Source organism: Anser brachyrhynchus, assembly GCF_964034855.1.
Source record: "Anser brachyrhynchus genome assembly, chromosome: 19".
NCBI classification, from domain to species: Eukaryota; Metazoa; Chordata; class Aves; order Anseriformes; family Anatidae; genus Anser; species Anser brachyrhynchus.
The window spans coordinates 4,891,033-4,916,676 of NC_137712.1; the positions used below are offsets into that span (position 1 = coordinate 4,891,033).

At 36.9% G+C, this 25,644-nt stretch overlaps 2 protein-coding genes across 7 annotated transcripts in view; one reads left to right on the forward strand and one right to left on the reverse strand.

Moving 5' to 3' along the window:
• Positions 1–25,644, forward strand: part of AK8 (adenylate kinase 8) — a 76,656-nt gene that overhangs the window by 16,427 nt on the left and 34,585 nt on the right. For all 6 annotated transcript variants that reach the window (XM_080561797.1, XM_080561796.1, XM_080561800.1 and 3 more), the window contains exons 5-10: positions 3,099–3,167; positions 9,821–9,902; positions 11,530–11,601; positions 12,659–12,859; positions 15,604–15,735; positions 18,625–18,714. In XM_080561797.1, coding sequence (XP_080417923.1) covers positions 3,099–3,167; positions 9,821–9,902; positions 11,530–11,601; positions 12,659–12,859; positions 15,604–15,735; positions 18,625–18,714 — 646 coding nt within the window. The remainder of the gene's footprint in view (positions 1–3,098; positions 3,168–9,820; positions 9,903–11,529; positions 11,602–12,658; positions 12,860–15,603; positions 15,736–18,624; positions 18,715–25,644) is intronic.
• The window catches only part of SPACA9 (sperm acrosome associated 9), a 127,219-nt gene that overhangs the window by 14,879 nt on the left and 86,696 nt on the right, over positions 1–25,644 (reverse strand). The window lies entirely within an intron of this gene.

Below are 25,644 nucleotides of genomic sequence, written 5' to 3' on the forward strand. Positions count from 1 at the left end.
GCGCAGCTGAAGTAGTGAATTTTAAATATTGACTGTTCAAAGCAAAATGTGAATATTCTACGTGTAAAAATATTCCAAAACTAAGTAAAATATTTTTGAATATTCAATAAATTTGAGAAACCATGAGCTACTAATAAATATTCCATGAACAGAAAAAGAGGCTACATTTTTTGATAAATCATTGCAAATTATTCCCTCATCTCTAGTTATTATAATGTTAATAGAAAGCACCTTCAGGTTTTTCCTATAGAGAAGTCTAATGATAAGCTGTTGCATGTTTCACTTCTCCTGTTAGATTTATAAAATAAGAAGTTGAAATAACTTGGGCTTTGCAGGATGAGTGTGCTTTTACTGCTATATTAAATTGCAGTTAAGGTGTTTGTATACTACTTCATGATTTAAAACTACACTACAGTTGCATCATACCCCCATGATTTTTAAGAAGAAATAGAAGAGAGGAAAACCCAAGGCATCCTTACCTATGCGTGTTCAGTGTTCTAGTCTATTCAAGAAGTCACTATAAAGAAACAAGTAGGAACTGTTCCAGTCTTGTGCATACTTTTCTTTTTAAAGACCAGCCTTTTGTGTGTACTCATCTGAACAAGCTAAATGTAGACATTTGTGATTTTCAGAATGCTAAACATATCCAAAATTTCCTATGGAAATGTCTAGGGAAAGTGCTTTCCCTTGTCACACTAAATAAAAAGTGTAGCAGTTTTATGAAAAGATTGCTATAACGTCTTACCTACTTAGAGTAATGTAAGATGGAATGTAATGTCCCTGAAACAACATTGAACATTTAAAATTGATCAGGAATGAGTACAGTTTTTTGGCAGTATGGAAACAGTTGATTAAACTAACATGTTTTAAAAAGTGGTGTAGACCACTTTGCACATAAGCAAAATGCTATAGCTTTTGGAAGGTTTAACATTTCAAGCAGCAGGTCTTTCATTTACCAAACTGGATACTGGGACCGTCTCAGTGTGCCTTAGGTAAGATACAATTCTAGAATACGATACCAAATGCATGTGTGTCATTGTCCACTCTTACAGATTTCTGGGAGGAGAAATCCCACCTATCATGATATATTAATGTGTTTATGAGAAAAAAAACATGTAAATGTAGTACATGATACAACAGATTTAATGGTTTCTAGTTGAATAAATAGGCAGTCTACAAGCAACCTACTGAAAGTGATTTTGTAGGCCATTGCTCAGTAGGAGGAAAACTGACCAGGAAATGAGACTGGAATTGAGCCCCAGAGAGCAGAAGTAACCAAAGCACAGAAATACCCACATGCGTGTCCTTGATTGTTCTCGTGCAATAAACCCCGCTCAAAAGAGGACTAAGCATACCACTGCACTGAAAGAAGGTAGTACACTTTTGGTTTAAATTGGTTTGGCAGGGCTTAGCAGAGTGGACCCCCGGCAGTTGCAAGCCTGTCTTGACATGACACATCAAAGAAGGAAGGAAGACGCTAGCTGTTTCTGATAGCAGCGTGATGCACCTTTGGAAGGTGACAGACTCAAAGCCGCAGACCCAGGCTCCAGCAGTGAGAGGCTGCAGGAGGCTTTGACGCACCACCCTATGGGACCTGCTGACTTTCAAGAAACACAGCAATTTCTTTCCCTTTTTCTCTTTTACCTGCTTGAATGTTGCCTTATGAATGGCTGATATTAGGACAGGCACTGAGAACAGGGGACAGTTGAGATAAATAAAACAAGGAACCCCACCATAGGATTGGGCCACCTTCTCCACTCCACAGCCTGCTGAGGACTATTATCTTTTGTGTATTCTGGAGAGCTTTGTCCACTGTACTTTAAAATAGTGACTTGTGTGGTAGCATTCCCACTGCTCCTGGTGAAATTGTTTCATGATCTAGTGAAGGAGAGTTATGAAATCTTTCAGCATAGACGTCCACGTTTCCACTACATCTATCTACATCTTTTAGTATAACGTAACCCTACAGAAACACTCTTTTTTAGGATAACATCCTTCAGACTATTTGGTTAGAAAACGAGATGGGAGCCTACAATATATGAAACTGCTTGGAATAAAGAGTCAAGTTCACATCGTTAGGTGAAAGATAACTGTGTGTATCAGGAGGTAGAGAATCTGACTGCTGATATTTTTATGAGTAATGGCAAAATAAATGAGACCAAGACAAGGCATTCTGACTGGCATCACCAAAGGTTTAAACTTTATCATGTTAAATTAAGAGTTTGTTCAACGGAGTTCAGCATTGAATGAAGGCCCAAGTTAACAAGATAGTGAAGAAAATTTCTTACAAGAAGGAAAAAAGGTTATTGTTAATTCCTTATCAGGAAATCTGAGGTAATAACGGACTAAACATTACGGGTGGAAAAATGATAAATCTGTAAAGGATCTTTATTCTTCTGTCTGATAGCAAATAACATCTGTGGATACAGGCAAAGTAAAAGTCACAGAAAAAAACAGCGCTTCTGAATATCTCGATACATACAATGTCAATTCCATTTCACAGTCTCCGGAGTTTAAATTAACTTTAACATTACAATGAGCTTTAACATTAAAATGTATTTTAAATAAGCTTTCTAGATGATGAAAGAGTGAGAGTTACTAGAAACTATGAAAATAACTTCCTGAAAATTACATTGTGTTCATCTGCTCTGTGTTGGGGATTCTGCTTCTCTCAGGTGATAGCTGTTAGTATGTCCGTGCACACAGCAGTACTGGTACGAAGTACTGGGTCAGGTACTTGTGGTAAAGGCACTACTTGTGGATGCGATGTTCTTACAGATGCCTTTGTCAGTTGATGTCCGGTGTGGTAGTTAGCCTGCAAAACCTGGCGCAACTTCTGTGTTGGTGTGCAAAAAACATGGATGTAGGCTTTGGCAAGTAGAAATGTGTTCAGCTTACCTTTAACACTGATTCTTGTGCCCTTACTAACACTCTAATATATTATGTTAATGACTTGGGACTGATACAGTTTGATTTATTTATTTATTTCAAGAAGACATCTCAGTTCACCTTTAACCGGAATATGCCTGCATGATAAAATTCCTTTTGAACTCAATTGTGAATATGCAGCCTTTTTTTTTTTTTTGTTCTTTCTTTAGCAAATTCCCAACGTGCTTTGGGCCAATCTGATCCAGGAACGTCTGTCAAACGTGGACTGCATCAAACAAGTAAGAATTGCTCCTCAGAGGACTGGTGGATAAGCACTTACACAACTCGTGCATAGTAGTTAGCATTCTGAGTCCTGAGCAGAGGAGGGAATGGGGGCAAATCATTGGGGGCTCTGGAGCGGATTGCTTTCTTGAACATCAGCAGAGGGAGTTTGGAGCTTTATTAACAGGATGAAGGGGAGAATGAGAGTATGCATATGCTAATCTTCTAGCACTGAGATGATCAAAGGCTGAACAAGCATAGCTTTGTTGATTGCCTGGGGCAACTGGCAGAGTTGAAGTGGACAAAACAGATAAACAGAAAATATATAAAAATCAATATGTTAAGATTTTACCTCTTGTTGAGGAAACGGGGGAAAGAGTCTAATGTTACTCATTTCAGTTTTCTTGCTTTCTAACCGTGTCTTCTTTTTCTTCCTGAGTAAACACTGCATTTGAATATATTCTAGGTAATAATTAGTATGTTCACTGTTAGCTTACACAAATAGGCAACTGGATAGGTTTGGCTGCATCCACAGATGTACGGCTTTCTTTCTTCCCTCCCCACTCCCCAGTGTATTTAGTTTTAACGTAAATAGAGACTTTTAACATAGAACCAAACGAGATCTTAAGTAGATTAATATTGGTTGAAATTAATGTCTGGACTCAAGGAAAATAAAATCTCTTTTATGTGTTTCCTTTAAAATCTCAGGTCCTATCATTTACTGAGTCCTCAATCAGACCATTATAAAGGATTATTTGTAAGAGACAAGTTTGTAACGATAAAAACCTCTTCCTAAAGAAGAATCTATGCCAAAATACAGTATGTACACTATTTGATGTAATCTTGAGAGGAAAAAGTCCATAGTTCAAAAAAGTTCATAGTCCAAAGCAGGCGTTGCATCCATGAAGGGCTGAACAACTTTTCTAGATAACTAGTACAAGTTCTCAGAATAGCTACTCTGTCTATTCACCTGCTAGTCAGAGGAGAGCTGATACTTTCTGACCTCATAGAGATGTTGCAAGGCTCACAGTTTTATTAAAATTTGCTGCTACTTGATATCATCATCTACCTTATTGATTGAATAAAGTGAGGCCGGTAATTAATGTTTCATTGAAGTGTGAAAATTGCTTCTTAAGGCTGTGTCAGCATCAGCCACTGGAAGAAATTGGACATGCTAAAAGCCTTATCCCCTTTGCTTCTCTCTCTGTCTCTGATTTTTGCTGTCGCCTGAAATGATCTGCAGTCTGGATCCTTCCATCCATGTCAAACAAAATGATCTAGGGGGCTAGGCCATTGCCTTGTAGCTCTTAGGATGGCAATTTTGTAGCACAGAGATGTCTATAGGTGTGGAGAAGTAACAACAAATCTAGCAAGAAGAATTCAAAACTTTGTTTTATGCCCATAAACAGTTGCCAAAGAGGTTGCTCCTGCTTCAGTGCAAAGCCAGCTATTTTAGCTTAAGCCGCTGATGGAAGTGTCTTTCAGTGAACCTGCCTTGTGTAAACTAGATCCGATGGTCAATGACAGTGTATGAACTGTGGAAAAGATAATTTGATCAGGATGGTAATGAATAGCTGGAGGTGTAATCTCTTAAATGGTTCCTGCCTGGTAGGTTTGCTAGAGGACGTGTCTGTGTCATATTTCTGTTGCAAACATAGCTGTAGCAAAATAGATGGTATGCTGCTCTTCTTAAGCAACAGGTTAAAACTAGCAGTAGCTAAACTTTGAGTAGCCCGTTAGATATTCCACTGTTTGCATGGGAATTGAAGTTAAGATACTACCCATTGGTATTTATGTTATGAAATGTAATGAAAGGAGTAAAGAGATGGGCAGAAAACCTATGTGTTTAGAAAAGGATTATCAGTTTTTCTGTACACCGTACTCCATGATTGATCTATCCATTTTGAATTTGCAAACCAAAATTTAACTTTTGCATTGCAAGTCACTGTGCTTGAATTATTTGGGTCTGCCTAGTTTCTCGTGAAGGTCTTTTTAGCTGAGCTATTTTTATTTTGTTTTGACTCATAATTGTTATTTATCCCTCCAAACCAAACATCTGGTAGTATTTAATATATTTGATTATCTGTACTAAATTTAGACTAGACTAATTCTTTTAATTGGCAGAAGGACCTGTTTAAAAGCACACATATATGCTATACCATCTTGTTCATTTTTGTAGCCTTTTGAATTGCAGTGTAGCTGAGGAACATTGTTGAGAAACCAATATTGTCAGCTCGGGATATACAAGCAGATGGGCAGCAAAAGACTGAATGTCAACATTTTGTGTGTAAGCAATGCAATGAGATGTCATGGATATAGAGCAAGTCAGGTGATACTAAGATTTACTGCCTTGTCTCTTTGTGGCAACATCTTTCTCTAGCGAAACTTCCTCTGTAGTGTGTATGTTTAAAATATCTTTACACCTTAAAGGTAAGTTAGAAAGATGATAAACCCAAGAGAGAAACTGCCTTTTCTGATCGCTATCTGCTAGGCTTTAGGCTGGTTTCAGTCCCCAAACACAGAGCCTTGGCTTAACATTAACAGCTACTCTGGTTGTGCTAATAATAATAGTTTAACAATTGCCACGTTTTCCCTGTATGATTGGAAATGAAATTAATACTGTGGATTTTGTTCTTCATTGAGCAGATTTATGCCAGCTCTCTCAAAGCATGAGTCAGCGTTTTTTTGCTGGAAATGTTAATAGACTAGGAGCTGCATGTTGGACCACAGTACCACCAGCTGTTTGTTTTATTTCTCCTTGTGGTGTCATTGGGTTGGCATTAATTGCACAGCTTTCATCCCACTGACAGTAGAAATACAGAATTTTTTGTGCCATTGTTTTGACACTCACAGGTTTATAGATGTCACGGGCATTCTCCAAGGAGAACATTTTTATTGATCAACGGCTCTGCTGAGACTCTGTTGTGTGTTCTTCTAATACAAATGTAGTTAGGACTGTGAGGGATCAGACGGGTAGGTCTTCCAGCACACACAGAAAACTTATTGCGAGCATTATGTTAGATCCTGGGACTTGTGAAGTTGATAGGAAGACTTTTCATCTTTCAGGGTTAGTACATGTTGGTTATAGCACCTCTGGCTGTTGTCTAACTCCCAGTGCTGCTGGTGTTGAGGAGGGAATTCACAGGACTGGGCAAGGCTAGCGGAGATATTGCTACATGATGAATTTGTGAGGGAGTGAGCTGAGCAACCTGAATCCTGCCTTACGACCATTTAGAAACTAAGCTTAGGCCAGTGATTCACATGAATAGAGGCAGAATTATTTCTGATTGGTATTAAACAATTCAGAAGAGTAGTGGCTGTCATTGAAAGGGAAGAAAGGGAAGGAGAAGAGAGCAATGACTATTGGTTCTTTTGATTTTACCATGACAGATAAAGATTATCATCTTGTCTCTGTGAAACTCCATACAAAGATAGTGATGTTACATAGATTCATCTGGGGAGAAAATAGGCCTATTCACCACCTTGTTTTTCTTTCCTTTTGTTTTTTGTTTTTTTTTTTTTTTTTCCCCAGGAAGAGTGTGGCTTTTAGCTTTGTAGCTTACTGAAGCTACAAATCCTCTGTATGTGGGAATAAGAGGTTTCTTTCCAGTGGAAAATTTGGTAAAGTTGGAGCTTCTCCATCATCTGTACTGCTAATGTTGACAGACTGCAGGAGCTGGGTTGGCAATATTCGTCCTGCACTCAGTCTGCTGTTTTCTGAAAATGTCAGTTTTGGATCCATGCTGGCAAAGCTATTAGTTATGACTGATTTTAGCAGAGAAAGACATGTAGTACTTTTTCAAAAATACTGAATGTTGTGGAAACGCTATTGTGATGACCTGTTTTCCTAAATGCAGAGCTATTTGTGATCTTTGAGCTCTATGCTTGTGGCTGAGATTTCTTTTGGACGTGCCATGTCATTCAGCATTACTTCTTGGTGCTATCCCTTTGCTGTTTTTGTAATTCTAAGGCAGTGTCAGTTTTGTATTTTGTAAAAAAAAAAAATTGAGTCTGTGCTGGTCAGATAACAAGAGAGAAGTGAATATCCAAGTCATCATTTTTGGGGTGGAAAGTGTGAAAGTGCATAGGCTTGGGATGTACTCACAGCAGAGAGCAGTGTGCCAGCGAAGGAATGAGATTTAAGTTTCAGAATGACCTCGAGGTTTTCCTTTTCTCCAGATTGCTCAAATCTGGAGAGGAAAGTGATGGCTTTGAATGCAGTTCCTAGTTGCTGATTTCTGTGTGGCATGGGTCTCCCAGGTGCACTTCACCTGGCATTAAGGCACCAGCACAAAGCAGTATTTACAGCAGCCTGCACGTAGAAAAGGTTTGTGGCCTCCAGCTGAAAGAGAAGGAACAGTGACCACAGAGTACGGCACCATGGAATTACTCACTTTTAGCCTTTGTTCCACCCTTGATGTGGTAAGGTACAATCCGTGCTTGGATGTAAGGTTACCGCTATCAAGAACAAAAAATAAATGACTTCTTAAAGAAACAAATTTACTATGTGAAGTTACTAATTACACTTTAATGATAGTCAGAAGGGCAAAAAAAGACCAGTGTTTGCATAAAGCATGATAGGCATATTTAAAGTCAGGTCTTGCTCTGCTGTGTGTTGCTTCCTCTTGCTAGTTCCCAAGCCACACTCCTTTTTACTCTTTTTTTTTTTTTATCTGTGACATCTGCTTGGAGCTTGTCCCTCCTGTGATACCATACTACTTGCAGCTGTTCAGACCTCCAGCTCTGAGCTGTGCATGGGGTGCCCTGAGCATACGGCCTTTTTGATGTGTGATAAAACAGAACCAAGCCACTGGGGGTATGGAGAGGGAATGCAGCAGAATATCAATAAACCTGTTCTGAACAAAGCTGCAGCTCTGTGGTGGAATAGACATTTCACTGAAGTGTCAAGTAGATGGATAATGTATTCTAATTAGGGACTGACTGATACCCTGGAACTCAGAGACCTTTGGAAATAAGATCCAAAATGCTAACTATTTTTGTAGTGTGTGTTTATTATGCATTTGCTTAATGCATTGCAATGCAGGCAGGAAGCTATTTATTGAGCTATGTTTTATTATACTGCAAAAACTTTTATTTATAAAATTCCTTATTGCCTGCATTAAGGACCTTTGAAATTTGTGTATGAGCATCTAGAAGCTGACGTTGTTAAAAAGAATCTGTATTTACTGCCTGTTGCTCAGTATTTGATTTTGGGCAATAAGCTGTAGTGACATCAGAAGCAATGGTTTTGTGGTGTGGTGGTTTTGTGATTTTTTTTTCTTTTGTTTAGTTTCCAAAAGTATTGCGCTTGGAGTGAAGAAAATGAGTCAGATTTGTAGTCTGTGTAAATAGGCATAGATTTATTGGCTTCCAACCTCTGATGCCATTTCTCCGTAGAAAAGGATGTGGGCCTATATATATGTTGTACAAACACAATATATTCAGAACTAGTGCTGAAGTTCCTAGCATACTGCTAAAAATATTGTGCAGCCTTGCCTCCTGCAAGTCCCAAGGGATAAATTGATTTCTTAGCACCTGCGTGACCTTAGACAGCAGTTCATTCTAATTCGACAGAGCAAACACTGGGAGTGGCAAAAATGGCTTGCAGTTTCTTAAGTCTCTTGTATTCTACAGATATCAGCAGGATGACATGTTCCCGAAACCAGGCTAATTAAAGAATTTTAAGTAGTCTACTCTATTTTCTTATATAATTGGAATGTCCCAATTTCCTCCCACAGAAGGCATGGAGATATGCAGAAATACTTCGAAAACCTTTGGACCCCATACTGACAGAGCTTCAGAAATATGTGGGAGATGATAATGATTGCTAGCTAATGCAATATTCAAGTATCTTATTTATTTCAGTACAAAGATAGTTTTGAGATTTATTGTAGCATCACAAAGTTATTAGGGGAATATTAGGTAGTGACAAGGACACGTGTAGTTAAGCAAATAACAGAAAAATTAGAGAAAGTTTAGAAGAGTCAGACTTGAGACTGGGAAGTGGATTAGATCTCAAATACTGCATCATGCAGAAACTGAGTGAGGCTGCAGCTCTTCTCCAGTATTTCACAGATCTGTAAATGTTTTTTTAAAGATGCTCAATCTAACACTTAGCTGGCTATAACAAGGACTTAAGGGAGCAAAAGGCTCTTTTTTCTTTTTCCTTTCTTTTGCTCTGTTGCTTCATTAGCTTTGGGAACGCTGGTTCCATTACTGTGAGTTTTCCTGTATAATTTAAGAAAATAATGAAAGCGTGCATATTTTCCTCAATGTTCTTGGCATTAAATCTGTCTTTAAAAAAGAGGCTAAACAAATTTATACACAGTGTGGGCTGGTATCCTTTTGAATATTTCAAAACTGTAGAAATTGTTTTGCATTGTTTTTATTCAAAAGAGAAGTTTCTTTTTTGAGATTGAAACATGAAAAAAATCCTTGCTACAATACATAAATGCCCATTGCACTGTGGCAGTGGTGTTACTGCATGTCACTTCATAAAAATATCAGTGCTCCATGTTTTCTTTTTTCTATCGCAAGCACCCATAACAAATATTGTCACATTGTGAGACCAGAATGAGGCGTTTTTTGTGCAAATAGCACCAATATTTAGTGCTACGTTTTGTGTTTTCTCTTCCAGGACCGATAATATTTTCATGTGTTTGTTCAACAGGGTTGGATTTTGGAAGGCTTCCCTGAAAATCAGGAACAGGCGTGGATGCTGCAATCATCTGGCATCATTCCTAGGCATGTTGGTAAGCAGTGCAAGGTTTATGTGTGATCGTGACCAGAAGGTAAAAGCCTGGAAGTGTTTTTCCCCAAACATCCTCAATAAATTCAATACCAATATTGAAGACAGAGTCAAGAGACAACAGAATATTTCTATATGGTTCAGATTCACTGAAAACCTTGAGTTAACCTGAAAGACTTTAAATCCTGTCTTTTCTGCTTAAACTCTTGGTCTTCCTACACAATAGAGTTCTGTAAATTCAGGATAACTCCAGCAAGTACCTCCAAGCAGCTGTATGTAGCTTTGCTTCTGTACTAGGTGTGTGTCCAAATTTTCTATGACTTCAATCTCTAGATCTCTAAATCAATCTCTAAATCTCTTTAGTGATTCTCAGACCAAAACAATTTCGTCATCCCCTAAATACAAATCATTCTTTTGTTGAATTAGAGAATACAAACTTAGGAAACTTAGCTAAGTGGAGCAGAAACATCATGATTTTAAACTTGACCTTTTAGTATAGATGGATTATAACTTGATTTGTGAGGAACATTTCTTTACTGGCAAAGTGCTGGTAGACAAGACCTTGACAGCTGCCCTTGCCACCTAGAACAGCCAGTTGTCCTAAATTAATATAGAGAACCTACTTAGAATGTAAGAAATGATGACAATTGTGTGGAATACAGGGTGAAGTGAGAAATGTACAGCTTGCCAGTGGGTAGTGAACTTGCCAGAATGTTAGTGAACTTGATGAATTGTCACTTTGGATTTGATTTGGATGAGATTTGACTGTTAATGAAGAATTCAGAATCACTGCAATAGAGCTAGGCAAAAATGTTTAATGTCTAGTACTTGCATGTATTTTTAATATAGCTAATAACATTTGAAGTCAAGTTTTGCTCACAATTATATCTGTGCAACCAAGACCTGAATGAAAATCTTAAAGCTCAGTCTGTCTAGTTAATCAAAAAGAAGATTGAGAGGAGATGAGATTTACGGTGTATGAGTACCTTAATAGGGAGAAAAGCGTCTGAAAGTGATATTTGATACAGTGAAGAAAGTCATAAGAAGAACTGGTTTGAAATCTGTAATAAAATGCACTGAAAACAGTAATTAAATTACAGCATTTAACTGTGAGGATGATTAGCCAAAAGCAACCCAGGGAACCGACAGATTCTCCATCTTTTGATGCTTTCTAATCAAGTTTGAACACTTTTCTGGGAGGTTATCCAAAAATAAGTTTCACCATTTTCATTACCAAAGTAGCTGGGTGAAAAGTAATTGCTTGTGGTATAGAAGAGAATCAGTATCAAGTGATCTGTGACTGCTTCCATCCTTGGTTCCAGATACAGTGTAAGTGAGGGAGAGCCTTGTTAATTGATACGGATGGCTGGGACAGCCAGCAGGCACGGGTACTGGGACATTATTAATGTGTATTTTTTCCCACTGTTCTGTTTAGGAGATGGAGGGAAAACTCTGACTAAAAGTGGAATTAAGTATTTGCAAGTAGAATACTGGTAAAGGAGAATAATGAGACAAATGTGTTTGAAATGCATCCATTCATCTTTAAAACTAGGATACATTAAAATAGCTACAAGAAATATAACAATGAGCTATGCTTTTTTGTGTTTTCTTCTTTTTTTGGGGGGGTCTAGTTGTGCTCTATGCTGCAGACACTGTGCTGATTGAGCGGAACAGTGGGAAGAGGCTTGATCCCTTCACAGAAGGTGCAGTATTTGTTTCTTCCTGTTCTCCACTAGAAACTAGAGTGTTGCTTGGTCCCAGAAGCATTATAATACCAGCATTATAATACCATTATTGGAAAAACTAGTAGGAATTTATAATTATAAATATAAACTCTTTTGGAAAAAAATATATGTTGACATTGCATTATTTTCTGTGCCAGTAAAATATGGGAAAAGTTAAAGCTCTCTATTGAGCCTGTAAACAGTAGACTATAGTAGTACAGAACGGTTAGATCTAGCCATATGAACTCATGTTTTGCCATGCATCTTTGCTAGGTCCTGATTTTTTTCCTGAGGTGCAGGCATGCTTTTAGGTGTCTTCCATTAAATGATTGTCACACAGACTTAGCTCCATGTTGTCTGTTGAGTACCATTGCTAATCATCCATCAGGAAATAAAATCTTGACATTGCTTAGTAAAAAATCATGTTGAATGTTTTTGGAGCAGAATGAGGAAGGATGTGCTTAACTAAAGAAATGACTTCTATTTATGATAGAAGAGATCTCATTTAAAAAAAAAAAAAAACAAACAAAAAAAGACACTTTGTTAGGGCTCAGTCTAAGAATTTGGAGAACTGTTCCCAGCTCTTTCTCTGTGGTGTTGGGTAAGTTGTATTGTCACTACTTGTCTTGGTTTACTGGATTGGAAAAGATACCTAACGATGCTATCGTGCCATCTGTGAAGTTCTTTAGTGCATATAAAACATTTTTGGATCTCTGAAAAGAACAAGAACCATCATTATTACTGCTTCTTCTCAAAGGCATGATTATACCAACTCTGCAATAGATGTTACAGTGTGTTTGAGGAAATGCAGGCTGTCTTGGCTACATGGGAGGGCAGTTACCTGGGCAGTTACACTTCCTATCTGTGCAGCTGCAGAGTAATAGCTGTCAGTACAGCAAGGGTAGTGCACAGATTATCACTTGTGCCAAAATACGAAGCTTAAACACAGACCTTGATTTTGTTTAGGAAACCTGCTGGAGCTGAGCAAGACCTATTAAATCATCCTCATAGTTCCTAATCACTGTCTGTCTTCTAGAGGTGTACCATACGACCTTTGACTGGCCAAGTGATCCAGTGATACAACAACGTTTGGTGAAACCAGAAGATCTTTCTGAGCAGGAGATGTCAAAGAAACTGCTGGAATATCACAGAAACTTCCCTGGGGTGTTTCAGATCTATCAAAAAGTTTTGAAATCAGTCAATGCAGATCAGCCTTGCATGGATGTCATATCACAAGGTAAGTTTGTATGTTTACAGCAAATGGTAGTTGATAAACTCCTATCTGAAAGGTAGCTCCTAGCTGTTAGAGGCAGTTCATAGGATTAGGATTAGCCAACACAGATGGCTCCCAGCTGAGTTATGTTCTCTCTAATACAGAGTTTGGGCCGTTTCTTATAATTATTTTTACAGGACTAGAGTAAGAGCAGATAACTGTTCCACTATCCTGCCAAGGAACAGCTGACTTGGTAGAGAAAATGGCATGGTTACTTCTGCGAGAGTCATTTCTTAAAGGTTGCATTGTGGCTCAATTGCTAATCCCCCGAAGGGCTAGTACCTTCCACAAGTCTGACAAGAAATAGGAGTAGTTCAAAGCTGGTAACATTTCATTATTTAAAAGCTGCTTGCACTCATAGCTTTTCTGTTCAACAACTCTTGTTTGCCTGTGCTTGACTTTAATGCAGTCTGACTTCTAATGTTGATTCTTCAACAAGAAAATAAGGAAACTGCCAGAAAGACCAATTGATAATGTACTTTTTAGCTGTCAGTCTGTAGATGATCTGTTATATCCCAGTAATTTTGCATCTCAAAAAGGTCTTTTTTTACTGACAAGTGCTGCACTTTTAAAATAAACAAGTAGGAAGTTTATATTATGAATTTACACATTAATTACCTCTAAATTACTTAATTAAATTTAAAAGTTCATATCATCATTCATAAAGAATTCATGCCTTGAATTGTAAATAAAAATGTGAGTGCCTGAATATTAATTATTATTAATTAATAATGTAGTGAGATAAATTGAAAATTGGAATGAAAAAATCCTCTCTAGATCTTTTTTTCTGTAGTGCATCAAGCAGCCAGATATTTTTTTTAAAGAATAATTAGATGTGGAGACTGTCTAGGGGATCATTACTCCTAATTAACTTGGTTATTTACTGCAAATTAAGCATCATTTGTAAGCAGGGTGCTTTGCCTGTAATGTTTCTGCTTTTCAATACACAGGGTTATGGAAAATGTTCAGAATATCTAGAGCACTCCTTGGTTAGCTGATACTTGTTTTTATTCATAAGTTATGCAGCAAATGCACTATTTTCTGTTATGATTTTCCAGGGGTTTTAAATATTTTTACTACAGATAAAGATTTAAAAAACAGTTCTCATCAGTATTGGGATTTTAATGGATTATTTCATACAGCTATAAAATTTTGTAAACTCCTAAATTTTAATGGATTTACTCATAACGTATGCTAGGATATGTGACATCAGATTCATTACCCAGGTACTGCTTGTGGTGAAGGAGAAAGAGAAGTGTATGATCCTATATGCTTGCAGTTTGAGTCGGTTTCTCAATACCCTAGATTCTCTACCTAGAAATAGTGGAGCTAGAGTTTCCTGGAGCCGCTGCTTTATTAAAGATAGATTTTATATTGATCCCAAAGCGTAGCAGAGGGTCCTTAGAAAAAATAGGTGGTATACAGCAATACATTAACCACAGTAGTTAAAATACTTATCCTTATGATGTTCTTCATCAATCCTTTTGTGTTTTTCTGTCTGTTTGTTTTAATATAGGAGTATGATTCATGCAAACATTAATGTCTAAGACCATCCTATTTGTTAGACTAAAATACCATTTTATTCCAAGGACTCTTTAGTCTATAGACTCTTTTATTTGACTTGAAGATGTCTGGGCTAACACTTAACTGTATCCACAGCAATTACAGAGGAAAGTATGTGTAGGTGTGCTTGAAACATGGGTAGCAATGGCAGTCAAGACGCAGCCGCATGGAGTTTAGCCTTTACATTTGAAACTATGATCCCTGGAAAGCTTGAGCTGCTCATTTTACTGATATTTTTAGCCAGAAAAAGGACACGGGGAGTAAGACTGGCTGTGTCCAGATACAATTCTAATTTGTCCTCACTGTCAAGCCACATTGTCCTGTAGCTTCTTGGTGTCTGTCAGGTTCTATTTTGAGACTGCAACAAAGTTCAGGTCTCTATAATGCAGCAATGATGATTATACTTTACATATCCTTTAGTCTTTCCAAGGCTCTTGTAGTCTGTAGATTGACATTAATGTAATGTTTCATATGCAGAACAAAATGTAGAATACTGTCCAGCAAACAGATTCGAATCAGACAGAGCTCAGATAGCCTTTACACATTATGCAAAAGTGATGGACAAGCAAATAAAATCATATTCAGTTATGTGTTGTCAATGCCATATCGTGTTGTGACATGATATGCTACAAGTCTATAATAACGTAATCAGGAGTCCGCTAATCACAAACAATGCTGGATAAATGTCGTATTAAGTTAACATCCTGAGTTTTTACAGTTAAATATTTGTTCAGACACTGCAGAAAATATTAAATGTAATTATCTTCCTCTATAATTTGCATGGTCAAATTGTACCTATCAAGCAAAAATGACTTCTGCTAAAAACAACATGGTAAAAGAGCAATTATTAATTGAATTTGCTCTTTAAAATGATTTGACATCTACTGATGAAAGAAAGTACAGGAGCATAATGATAGTAAGATTTCTAAAGGGCCTCTCAGTGTAAGTTGCTGACATGACAGTTTTATCAGAGTCCTGGTTTTGGTTGGATTCTCTAGATGTTTCAGTTGTGATTATAATAATAAAAAATGATGATAATAATTACGACCTTTTAAAAATGAGAGAAAAGTTAATCGATGTTTATATTATTTTTTAAAAAGAAATGGGATATAAACTGTATTTCTTGCCTTTCTGCCATGTTCTAGCTCTTACCTATGTCCAAACACGGCACCGATCAGCCGCCCCCTTTACACCACGTATTCTCTTTTGTGGACCCCCAGGCAGTGGGAAGAGCCTGCAGGCAGCACTAATAGCTCAGAAATACGGTGTTGTCAACAGTAAGTTCTCAGTAAATATGTACTTTGCTCAATTCCCCCTTTCTCTCTTTTTGATCATTTATCTTTTGCTGTCTGTCTTTCCTACTCACTCATAAAATTTCTCTGCCCATTGCTATGGATGTCAAATTTTTGAGGGAACTGAAAAATACTTCACTGAAGAACTATAAACCAATAGAGCATACATTCTGTGACAAACCAGCTCTAACATTTTTTTTAGTCATCATTTTTTATACCCTTTACCTCAGTTTTTTTTGTGTGTTAGGTTCTTGTAGTGTCATGAATTCTTCAGTGGATCAGTGGATCATGAGTAATATCATTGCAGTTGCAGCTGTGTGACCAAAATTGGGGCACTTGTTTTAAAATAGAATTTGCTCTGAACTCTGATGAAGATGCAGGTTCTGTGAATCTAAAGTAGCGTCTTAGAAAAGGAAGCAATTATCAAAAAGTGCATTCTCTTTCTTTTCTTTCAGAAAATTGCATTTGAGGCTTGTTCCTGATTAACTTGCTAGTATTAAAAAGTACTATGATACAAATGCATAGCTAGACGATAGGATTAATGCAATATGTGTCCATGTTCTGTAATATCATCTAATATCAGAGTAGCCATAAATCATTTTAAACAAATGTCTGACGTCTCTAAAATTTGCTGTTTAGTCATATCCTCTTTGTTAAATAAATGCAAGTTTGTTTCATTAGTATTATTTCGGTGTATGCCAAATGAGGAAGGAAAAAAACAAACAAACAAAACAGAATTAGGTAGGTAGTGGGTTTTTCTGTTGGGGGCATTCTTTAATTAGTGGAACTCAGTTGTCCATAGCAATGTGCCAGTTTGCTAGTGTCTTCCCTGAGTTCCTGGTGAAGTCAAACAAAAGATTTCAGCGATCTTGGACTTGGCTTTCAGTGTAAATATTAACTTCAAGATCAGGGCTGTATTGTTTTCAACTACCAGTTTAGTAGATCTGCTCAAAAAAAGAAATAAATTTCTTCAGGTTCAAACTTGAACCTTCAGAAAATGCCATGGGCTTTCCATATTGTCGTTCCAGCTGGTGGCTAGATCGTAGGTCTGTGTGTTTCCACTAAACACATGGAAAGAGCTATGAAACCGTCTGCCTATTGGTTGGCAGGTTTAGTCTAGGTTTAGTATTTTGGTATTTTAAATCACTATTACTATTTTAAAGTTTAAAAAAAAAAACATAAATACGACTAAACTGCTATCCGTTGAACTTGAAAAAGGTAAATTTACATGATTTTAAAATCTATACTAAAATATTGAGAAGTACAAATAAAATTGATGAAATGTGTATCAGTTATTTTATTATCACTATCAGGTATTTTATTATTGTTGTATCTTATCATTACATATTAAAAATTGAATAATAAATTTATTTGAAGCTGTATTTTTAATAATTATGCAGTTGGCTTAATTAAAATGTGTCTCAGTGCATTGAAAAATCAATGTTCTTTTGTTTCTGAATACTATTTTCTGAACTTTATTTCTAAAACTGCAAGTTTGATTCAGTGTTTTCAACTAGGTCAAAATTTGCATTTTTAAAATAGTTGCTATATAAGAGAGTTGCAGTTCTTTTTACTAAATACCATTACTACTGCTTCACCCATCTGTTGAATTTTATTGTAAGCACACTGTAAACCAAATATAAAAATTACTTATTTAAAACAAAGTCAGAAGACCATGAGTTTTCAGAAAAGTACTTAGCTCATACTTAATTCCCAATTAGGCCACTGGGACTAAAGCACACGCTTAAAAATTTAATCCTGTGTTTAAATATTCTCATAAATTGGATTGAATTTAAGCATATATGTATTTGTTGTCTTAAACTGTAGTCTGTGCACTGAATTTCTCTTACTTTTTACACCTTATGCTGTGAATATCAATTTGCTTCTCCAGGACAACTGGTAACTGTTAAAATTTGTGTTCATCTCTTGTCACTTAAAAATAAATTTAATCAACTTTGTCCAAAAACGTCCTTTTATTCTTACTCCTGTTTGCCATAACAGTGTCCTTAGTGGTGATAAAACAGATAAAAAAGCTTGCTTTTTTGCCATTAAGTCAGCGGTGCCGTTGATGTTGGTGCTATAGATTTCAGAAAGGGCAGAATTGACTTAGGATTGTTAGTTGAAAGGTGAGGTGATAATATATGGTGAGTATTATCTAATATTTACTAAAAATTAGTTGGAATTAGGACATGCTGTGGTGTCATGCAATTTCAGCATGCCTTAGTTTCCTGTCTGTAAAATAAGGTAACATGAACTCACAGGGGGCAGCAAGCCTCAATAACTTTGGTCCAAAAGTGTTATACGATCCCAAAGGAGCAGTATTTCGTGTTCTCCAGTCCTGACTAGAACTCTAAATCTGCATCTCCTGGTGTTCTGTGTATTTGATGTCAATGATAATATTGCATTAGCACAGTTTTTTAAATATAATTCTTGCATGATCATTAAATGATCCAGTGAGTCACTTCCTTGAACTGCGTATTATCCTGCACCTCCAGCAGTGCAGTTCAGATGCTGTTCAGCAGGTGTAACTTTATTCAGTAATTATAACTTTATAAAAAGTGAAAAAACACTAGCAATCCCTTGAGTTACTATTTCAGTAACATATTTCATTAGTATCTTTCTATCTCTGTTTTTAATATGATCTTTGCCAAATGTATTCTTTTTTATTCAGTATTCTCCCCTGCTCAGTCTTTGCTTTTTGCTCTGCTTGGCCAAAAAAAAAAAAATCCTAACAACAACCCCAAAAAACCTACAACTTTTATTTTATTCAGTGACCTTATTCCAGTATGCAGCTTCTGTATTTTTTTTTCCTTTTCTTTGTTGCTTCCTTTTTAAAATTTAACCTCGTGTCTTTTTGTTCTTCCTTCTTCTTAGTTTGCTGTGGGCTACTGCTAAAGGAAGCTGTTGCAGACAAGACAAAACTTGGAGAACTCGTTAAGCCTTACATTGACAATGGATACCCAGGTAGGGCACGTTGTTGTCTCATTAAACTGTGCTTACAAATTTGTGGGAAAAGATAAATTGAGAGTGAATTTTTCTTGGTCAGATTGTAATCTGAATTGCTTCAGAGTAATCTGGAAGTTGTTTAATTCCTTCAATTAGATGTGACTTATTTGCACTGTGTAACAGAATTTAGATTTTTAGTCTCTTCAGTATCTTCAAATAGTTCACCGTTCCAGTGAAATTCAGTGGTTTTTGTACACATTCCAAAATTTCAATTCCATGGTTTTTATCTCTAAATCAAAACCAGAATTCTGATATAGATGTATAATTTTAAAATGTTTAAAACTGCTTTTTAAAGCACAGTATCATGTTTCATTTTTATTTCAATTCCAAGAGCTCTATATTAAAGACTACCTGCTTTTATATAGAGATTTTGACTTGTAGAATGCTACTGTAGATTCATCCAGTTTCACACAAGCATTTTTAACTCAAAAATAAAGTTTTTGTGTAATTCATTTCTATCAGTCTTTTTGGTTGTAGGAGGGGAGTACCACAAAGAATATCTAAGTATATTTTGGTTTTGGATGGCTATGCAAGTGATTTCAGATAAATCATAAATACTGTAAGCACATTAGGACAGCAACTTAAACTTGTTTGTTACTTGTTTTGCACAAAGATAGTTTTCTGTGGTGGATATCAAAAATCAAAAAAAAGATCTATAGTTCGAAAGGGTAAGTCATATTTCAGTAGGGTTCAAGCATATTTATTTTGCCAAATTACAGTGGCCCAGAAGAGGAACTTTTAGTCCTGTTTCTAGCAACAGTCCACATGGTTACTAATGAGAAAAATACAGGGAGATGATCTTGCTGAAAATTGAGAAATCTCAGTTAAGCTTCAGTATTAGTAGAATTTTGAGCAAACGCCCTGGACAAAGAGAAATCTTCATTGTCTTTTTATTTTTGGCAAGAAAAGCCATTTGGTGAGGTGAAAGGCTTGAAAGTCCCTTTTTTTTTTTGCATGATAGCTTAATTCTGCAACTGAATTACACAGATCTGAAACATGAGCCTATAAAATTAACTGAGGTTCCCTCGATACCATACCAAGAGATTCAGTACTTTTCTAAGCATTTCAAAAAGACCTTTGGCAGCCTGCAGCTTTGGGTATTCTATCCCTCCGTCAAACCACAAGGTAATACATTTTATCTCTAAACTTCATCTCTAGAGAATGATTGTAATTATTCTTAATACGGTAACTCAGCTAGTTCAATGCATTAATATTTTGTGGCAGCCACCATATTGCGGGACTAGGAACTGATGTGGGGACTGTGGGAATGGAAAGCATGAATCTCTGCAGCCTGAAATAGGGGACCTGGGTCCTCTGTAACATAGGCAGAGTCATCAATGGGTAATGGGCTGTAAGCAACTGTCAGTTTCTTTTGCTCATGGCTGCCCTTTCTAGGTGAGAATTTCTGATTTAGAAATCTACTAACCAGCTCAGCTAACCAGAATGTCCATTTAGCTCAAAGTCAAGCAGTCTTAGCCTTTGTTAATTGTGATGTATCCTAGGCCTTGGATATGGAAGTATGGAAATCTCTTCCGTATGCGTGTAGTCCAATTGATCTGAATGTGGCTACTTTTGTATGCATTCAAACTTGCATATAGAGCATCTTAAGCTCTGGACCCGTGCCTTTTTGATGGTATCCATTAATTTCAGAATCTTATGCGTACAGTGTAATTTCACTTTATCCTCATCCCTATGGAGTAGAGGACTGCCACTGTAAATATCTCCCTCTCTAGATTTCAGTTATGGTCAAAATGGGAGTTTGGATGATCTGCATATTCAAAGATAAGTCTTTTAAGAGCTTTCTTTGCTAAAATGCTCTGTATGTATTTTATGAAGTTCATCTTAACCATTGAAGTTCCTTGAAGGAGATATCAAAAGCATTCCCAGTAGAGTAAAATAATTGCACAGATTGTAATGTTTAGCCGGTCCTAAAAATATGCACATCCTTACTCCAAGGGAGCTGCTTTTGTTTCAGGAAAATGAAATTGAAGTTGTAATTCCTTTCTTCCTCCAAATTAGAAGTTATTTCAGATTTAGATGAATTTTTTAATATAACATGCAAGGATAAATCTGTATAGTGCTTCTGCATGTTAATGGGAGTCATAACTATATTTCTGTGCATCGTGCTAAAAAAAGTCTCTCATCGTTTTTGTTCTATGCACATATATTTTATTTGGTGAGACATACTACAAAATTAATGGATAAATAAAAATAAATATTCTGTAACAATGCCAGAAATAATAAGTTCTGTCATTTTGCTAATCCTCTTCTCCCAGGAATAACAAAGAATGAATTTACTATAGTAAACACTAACAATTCACTAATACCCTCACAAGAGCCTTGAAGAAAATGAAAGAACATAGTGTACTGAGAAGGAAAAATGGGAAAAGAAACCTTACTGTAGAGTCACAGCCAGATTAATACAGAGGAAAGATTCTCGTGGTATTATTGACTACATTCAGTTGCAAGAAAATCACATTTCAGTAATTAGTTTAGCCAATAACAGTAGTTCAGGACAAATACAGACTTTTGCAGTGTTATAACTGTGAAAGGAATTAGGTCTTCAAAATTTTCATTGCTTTTCTAGTTATGTCCCAAGTAACCTTAGTACTTCCTTTGGGCAAGGAATCATGGAAGCGGTAGCATTGCAGAATACCCTTGAAACAAAGATAGACCACAAGAAATGTGGCGCTTAAATCATTGCTAGTCAAAAACAAACTAGTGCCATAAAATCTAGAGGCATGTCTCATATATTCTTAAAATGCTTGCTCTGGGGACTGATCTCAGTGTGGTTTCCTGTCCTGTGGACACAACTGATTGCATACAATTAGTCATTCAAGATATGCCAACAGGGTATGTCATGGTGTCATAAAAAGGCTCAAAAACTAGCTTATTCAGATCAAACTCATTGCTGAGTTATTGAGGCTGTGCACAGTCTATTCTGTTCTAGTTCTGGTTGACTAACTCCGGATCTTTTCTTGTTTTCGGGATTCACAAACATTCTTTGTATTGTTTTCTTCCTGTACTGCTGCTTCATGTATAGTACATGTATTTCAAGAACAGCCCAGACAATTCTATTATTCACCCCAGAAGGCAACTCAGTGCATTCCCATTTTCTGTATTTTCTAGTGTTTGTTTTCTCATGAAGACCTTAGTTCTTGCTTTACAAAATTTCCCATTTTTAGTATGGTGATTTATTTTGCTTAATGAAGGTAGCACAGACATTTTTGAGCCCATTAAATTTTTAATTCCCAGAACATCCTAGCCTACAGTCGGTGCTCACTAGATATTTTAAAATGCGTTCTCAGTTAAAAGTTCAGCAACCCGACTGCTTTCTGTCTATCATAAACACAGATTTCTTCTTTGGACAACTGATCTGAAATGCACTGACTTTCCTTTAATATATTGTGGTTTTCACTGAATACTGGGCAATTATTGCTAAATATACTCTGGGCAGAAAATTACCAGCCCTGGAATCTGACGCCAGTTTTCTGGTCCCTAACTCCTGCTAGTTTAAATCTCGGTCAATAACGCTGAATTTAGCACATGCCGTTTGCTTGGGCAGCCCGGGAAGACTAACATTTGGAGTAAGAGGCGACCTCAGTGACCTTTCCCAGGCAGTGACCCTTCCGCAGGCAGCAAGACAACTCACATAAATTAATTCACTCAGTCTGATTCCTACTGAAACGTGGTGAAAAGACTGTTCCGCAGACTGGTCCTCCCCTTCTAGTAATTCAGGACAAATACAGACAAATACTGCATGTGTGGATAGCCCAGACACAGGCCCCACTGGCTTGATGAGGACCTTTATGCAGAATTTGTCTATCTAGATTGCTGTAATTCTGAAGAAGGCTAGCCTGCATTCTGGACCGGTCTCATCTAGAACACGGGCACGTATTAATTTAATGTTCCATCTGCAGTGTCTACGTTCACCTTGTTAAAGATGTCTGCCGGAATTTGATATCTGAGAAGAACAAAAAAACTGCAGAAAGCATATCTTTTTTGTTTGCTTGTTTGTTTTTAAAACGTCCCCGGCGCTTACCCCTTGAGATGCTTGCATTTTATTAATGAAAATAGAAGCAAAAGCATTTTGGTGTTGGTCAGTTGGAAAGAAATTTGCATACCATTCTATGTGTTCAATTTTACATGTCTTTGTGGTGAAATAGCATGGAGTGATCACTGCTAATTAATATACGTTTGCAAGGCTGCAATAAATGAAGCCAAGAAAAAATGAAATGACAGGAAAACAGCATGAAGTACAGAAAAAAAAAAGAAAAAAAAAAAAAAAAACAATCCCCAAACAGTAAGATTCTGCTTTTCAGCTGGGAAAACTGCTATTAGTTTGGGTAATGTTTTTTTTTCCCACCAAAATGAACATTCAGGTAGTAAAGAGAGCTGATTCATGGAAGACAGATAATGTTGCACTGTTTGCAGCCTGTTAGAGCTGAACACACACAATCTGTGTTGTTTTTCCCCTTCCTTTTTCCATTTTTTAAGTAGTAATATCTGAAGCTGTCCCCAATGGCAGTCTTCATGTGGGGGGTAAAATCTGGAATTCCATAATTTCTACTATTTTCTAATAAAAACTATTACTGTACAAATGTAGATTTTCCCACTTATTTTAAATTGGAATGGTTTTAAAGGGGTGCTTTTTGGTGTAGCCTCTGAAAGTTGGGGTCCCCTGGTGATTGTGATCACAGTCTCACTGAAAGCACTTGTGGGTGTTTTTTTTGACATCAAATTAATATTCTCATCACTAAGTGTGAAGTAAAGATTTGACAATAGAGCAGCTTCCTCTTTGTTTAAAAACTTGCAAAGAGTCTCAGAGTTGAAAGGCTGAGTAAATCTTTATATCTGAGGAGGTAAGCTTAGTGTTATTTCTTGTTTTTAACAGCGCTGTACTGGCGAGCTGCAAGCTGTCTGAACATTGGAGAGAGACCCTTTGGGAGCTCCATTGGTTTTCAGCAAGTCTTTGCATGCAGTGTGTTTGTACTAGCTGAAGACAGCGCATGGCTCTCTAAATAATTTACAAGTTGATTAATAGACTCACATGGGTATAATTAGAAGAGGGAGAGACAGCAGCTACAGTAACGGGTACAGTGCTTGGGGGAACTAGAGACTTTATTTTTTTTAAAGAAACTTTCTAGGGTGCTGGGCGTTTGAAGATAAGTTGGGAAGAGCTCAGTGCCTCTTCTCTTTTGAAGTGGAAATAGGACAGTTTGAATCCGTCGAGTTTAATTTTTCACAAGCTTTAGGGGCCCTGCAGTGCAACTCCCTTTTTATTATTGAAAAAAACTCTCCATTTTTCTTTCATTTTTCACACACATGCACACACACACACGTACCTATGCACACAGAGTCCAAACAGTAGCTAATAAACAAATTGATTTTCTACTTTAAGTTAGTTTTATAATGATAGCAAATGTTCATCTATATATGCACCTCAATCACAAATATACTATGTAAAGTTGCAGACATATTTATGAATATACCATACTTTAATTTATGCATTTTTAAGAAACCTTCACCTCTGTTTGACAATGCTTTTGAAGTAGCTCCGTTTTTCAAGTCAAACTTTTGACTTTTCCTCTGGGACTGCTACAAAGGTTTTTTTTATGGAAAATAGGTAGCAGTCTTTTTTCCTGCTAGGAGAAAATTGGTGGTCAAGAGAACAAAATAAAATTTAAATATATATATATTTTCTGTTTTAGGTGTCCACATTTTAATAAAAGATGCAAGGTCGTAGAATAGAAAGTTTTACATGAAGGCATGTAGACAGTAAGTTGTCATCTTTCCTGAATTTTACTTCTTTTTCTAATGTGTTGAATCACTACAATATGATAAATTAGAGCCCCCCATTTCCTTTATTTGAAATTCTGGAATATATTTTCTTTAATCTGCACAACAGGCAAACAATCAAAATTGCCACTGCTGGTTACCAGATATTCAGGGCTGCAGTGACACTGGGGAGACTCGGTCTACAAAGGTACCTGTAAAGACCATCCCATTTAAGATTAAAAAATAAACACACACACAAAACAACCTGAATCCAGATCAGAAGATACAGTGTGTGTGATTTTAAGAGGCTAGTGAGGTGATTTTTGTTTTTGAGCAATTTTGAGGATCACTCAGTCAGTGGATGATATATATGGTCCTGCCTAGGTAAATTTTGCCAGTCTCCTGGTTTTGCGGCGTTGTTCACCATTGTTATTTTCACTGGAGTATCAACAGGCCAGTATTAGGCATCTTAAATCACATGGGCAGCGATGCTGGAGTCTGGGTTTGCAAGAGGGAGAAAAACAGTTTGTAGGTTACAAAGTACCATGCCCATGGTCCCCGTTTTTTGTCATGGGGGAGCATGGTGCACCACCAAAGTGCCAAAAAGCCCTCGTGGGTTTGAGTGAAGCTGCGGCCCTTTTGTTTATTTTGATCTCTATTGCAGACAGTCATTTGGAAAAAACTTGGAAATGCTTTATTTCCCTCCCTGCTACTCTTCTTGCAGCACTAGCTCCTGAGCAAAAGGCTTTGATTCTGTTTGTTGTTTTTTTGTTGTTGTTGTTTTTGTTTGGAGCTTGGGATGCGGAAATCACATGAGTTTTTATGAGATAACTGGAAGGGAAAGCACATTGGCAGCATCCCTTTCTATGGTCTTCAGAGTTTAACATCAAATTCTGGCTTTGGCTGTAATTCACTGGGAGCCATCCATACAGAATCAGGCTCCTGTATGAAATGCTTTTTTATGACAAGCAGTACATTTATTGGCTCTTGTATATCACTTTATATTTTTGAAACATTGCATTCATTCACTGTTCTCTGTGTAACTGTAAAGTGAGCCAGGGTGACGCTAGGTTTACTGTGCCCTGCTAATTTGTTTGGGTTAGAGGGCTG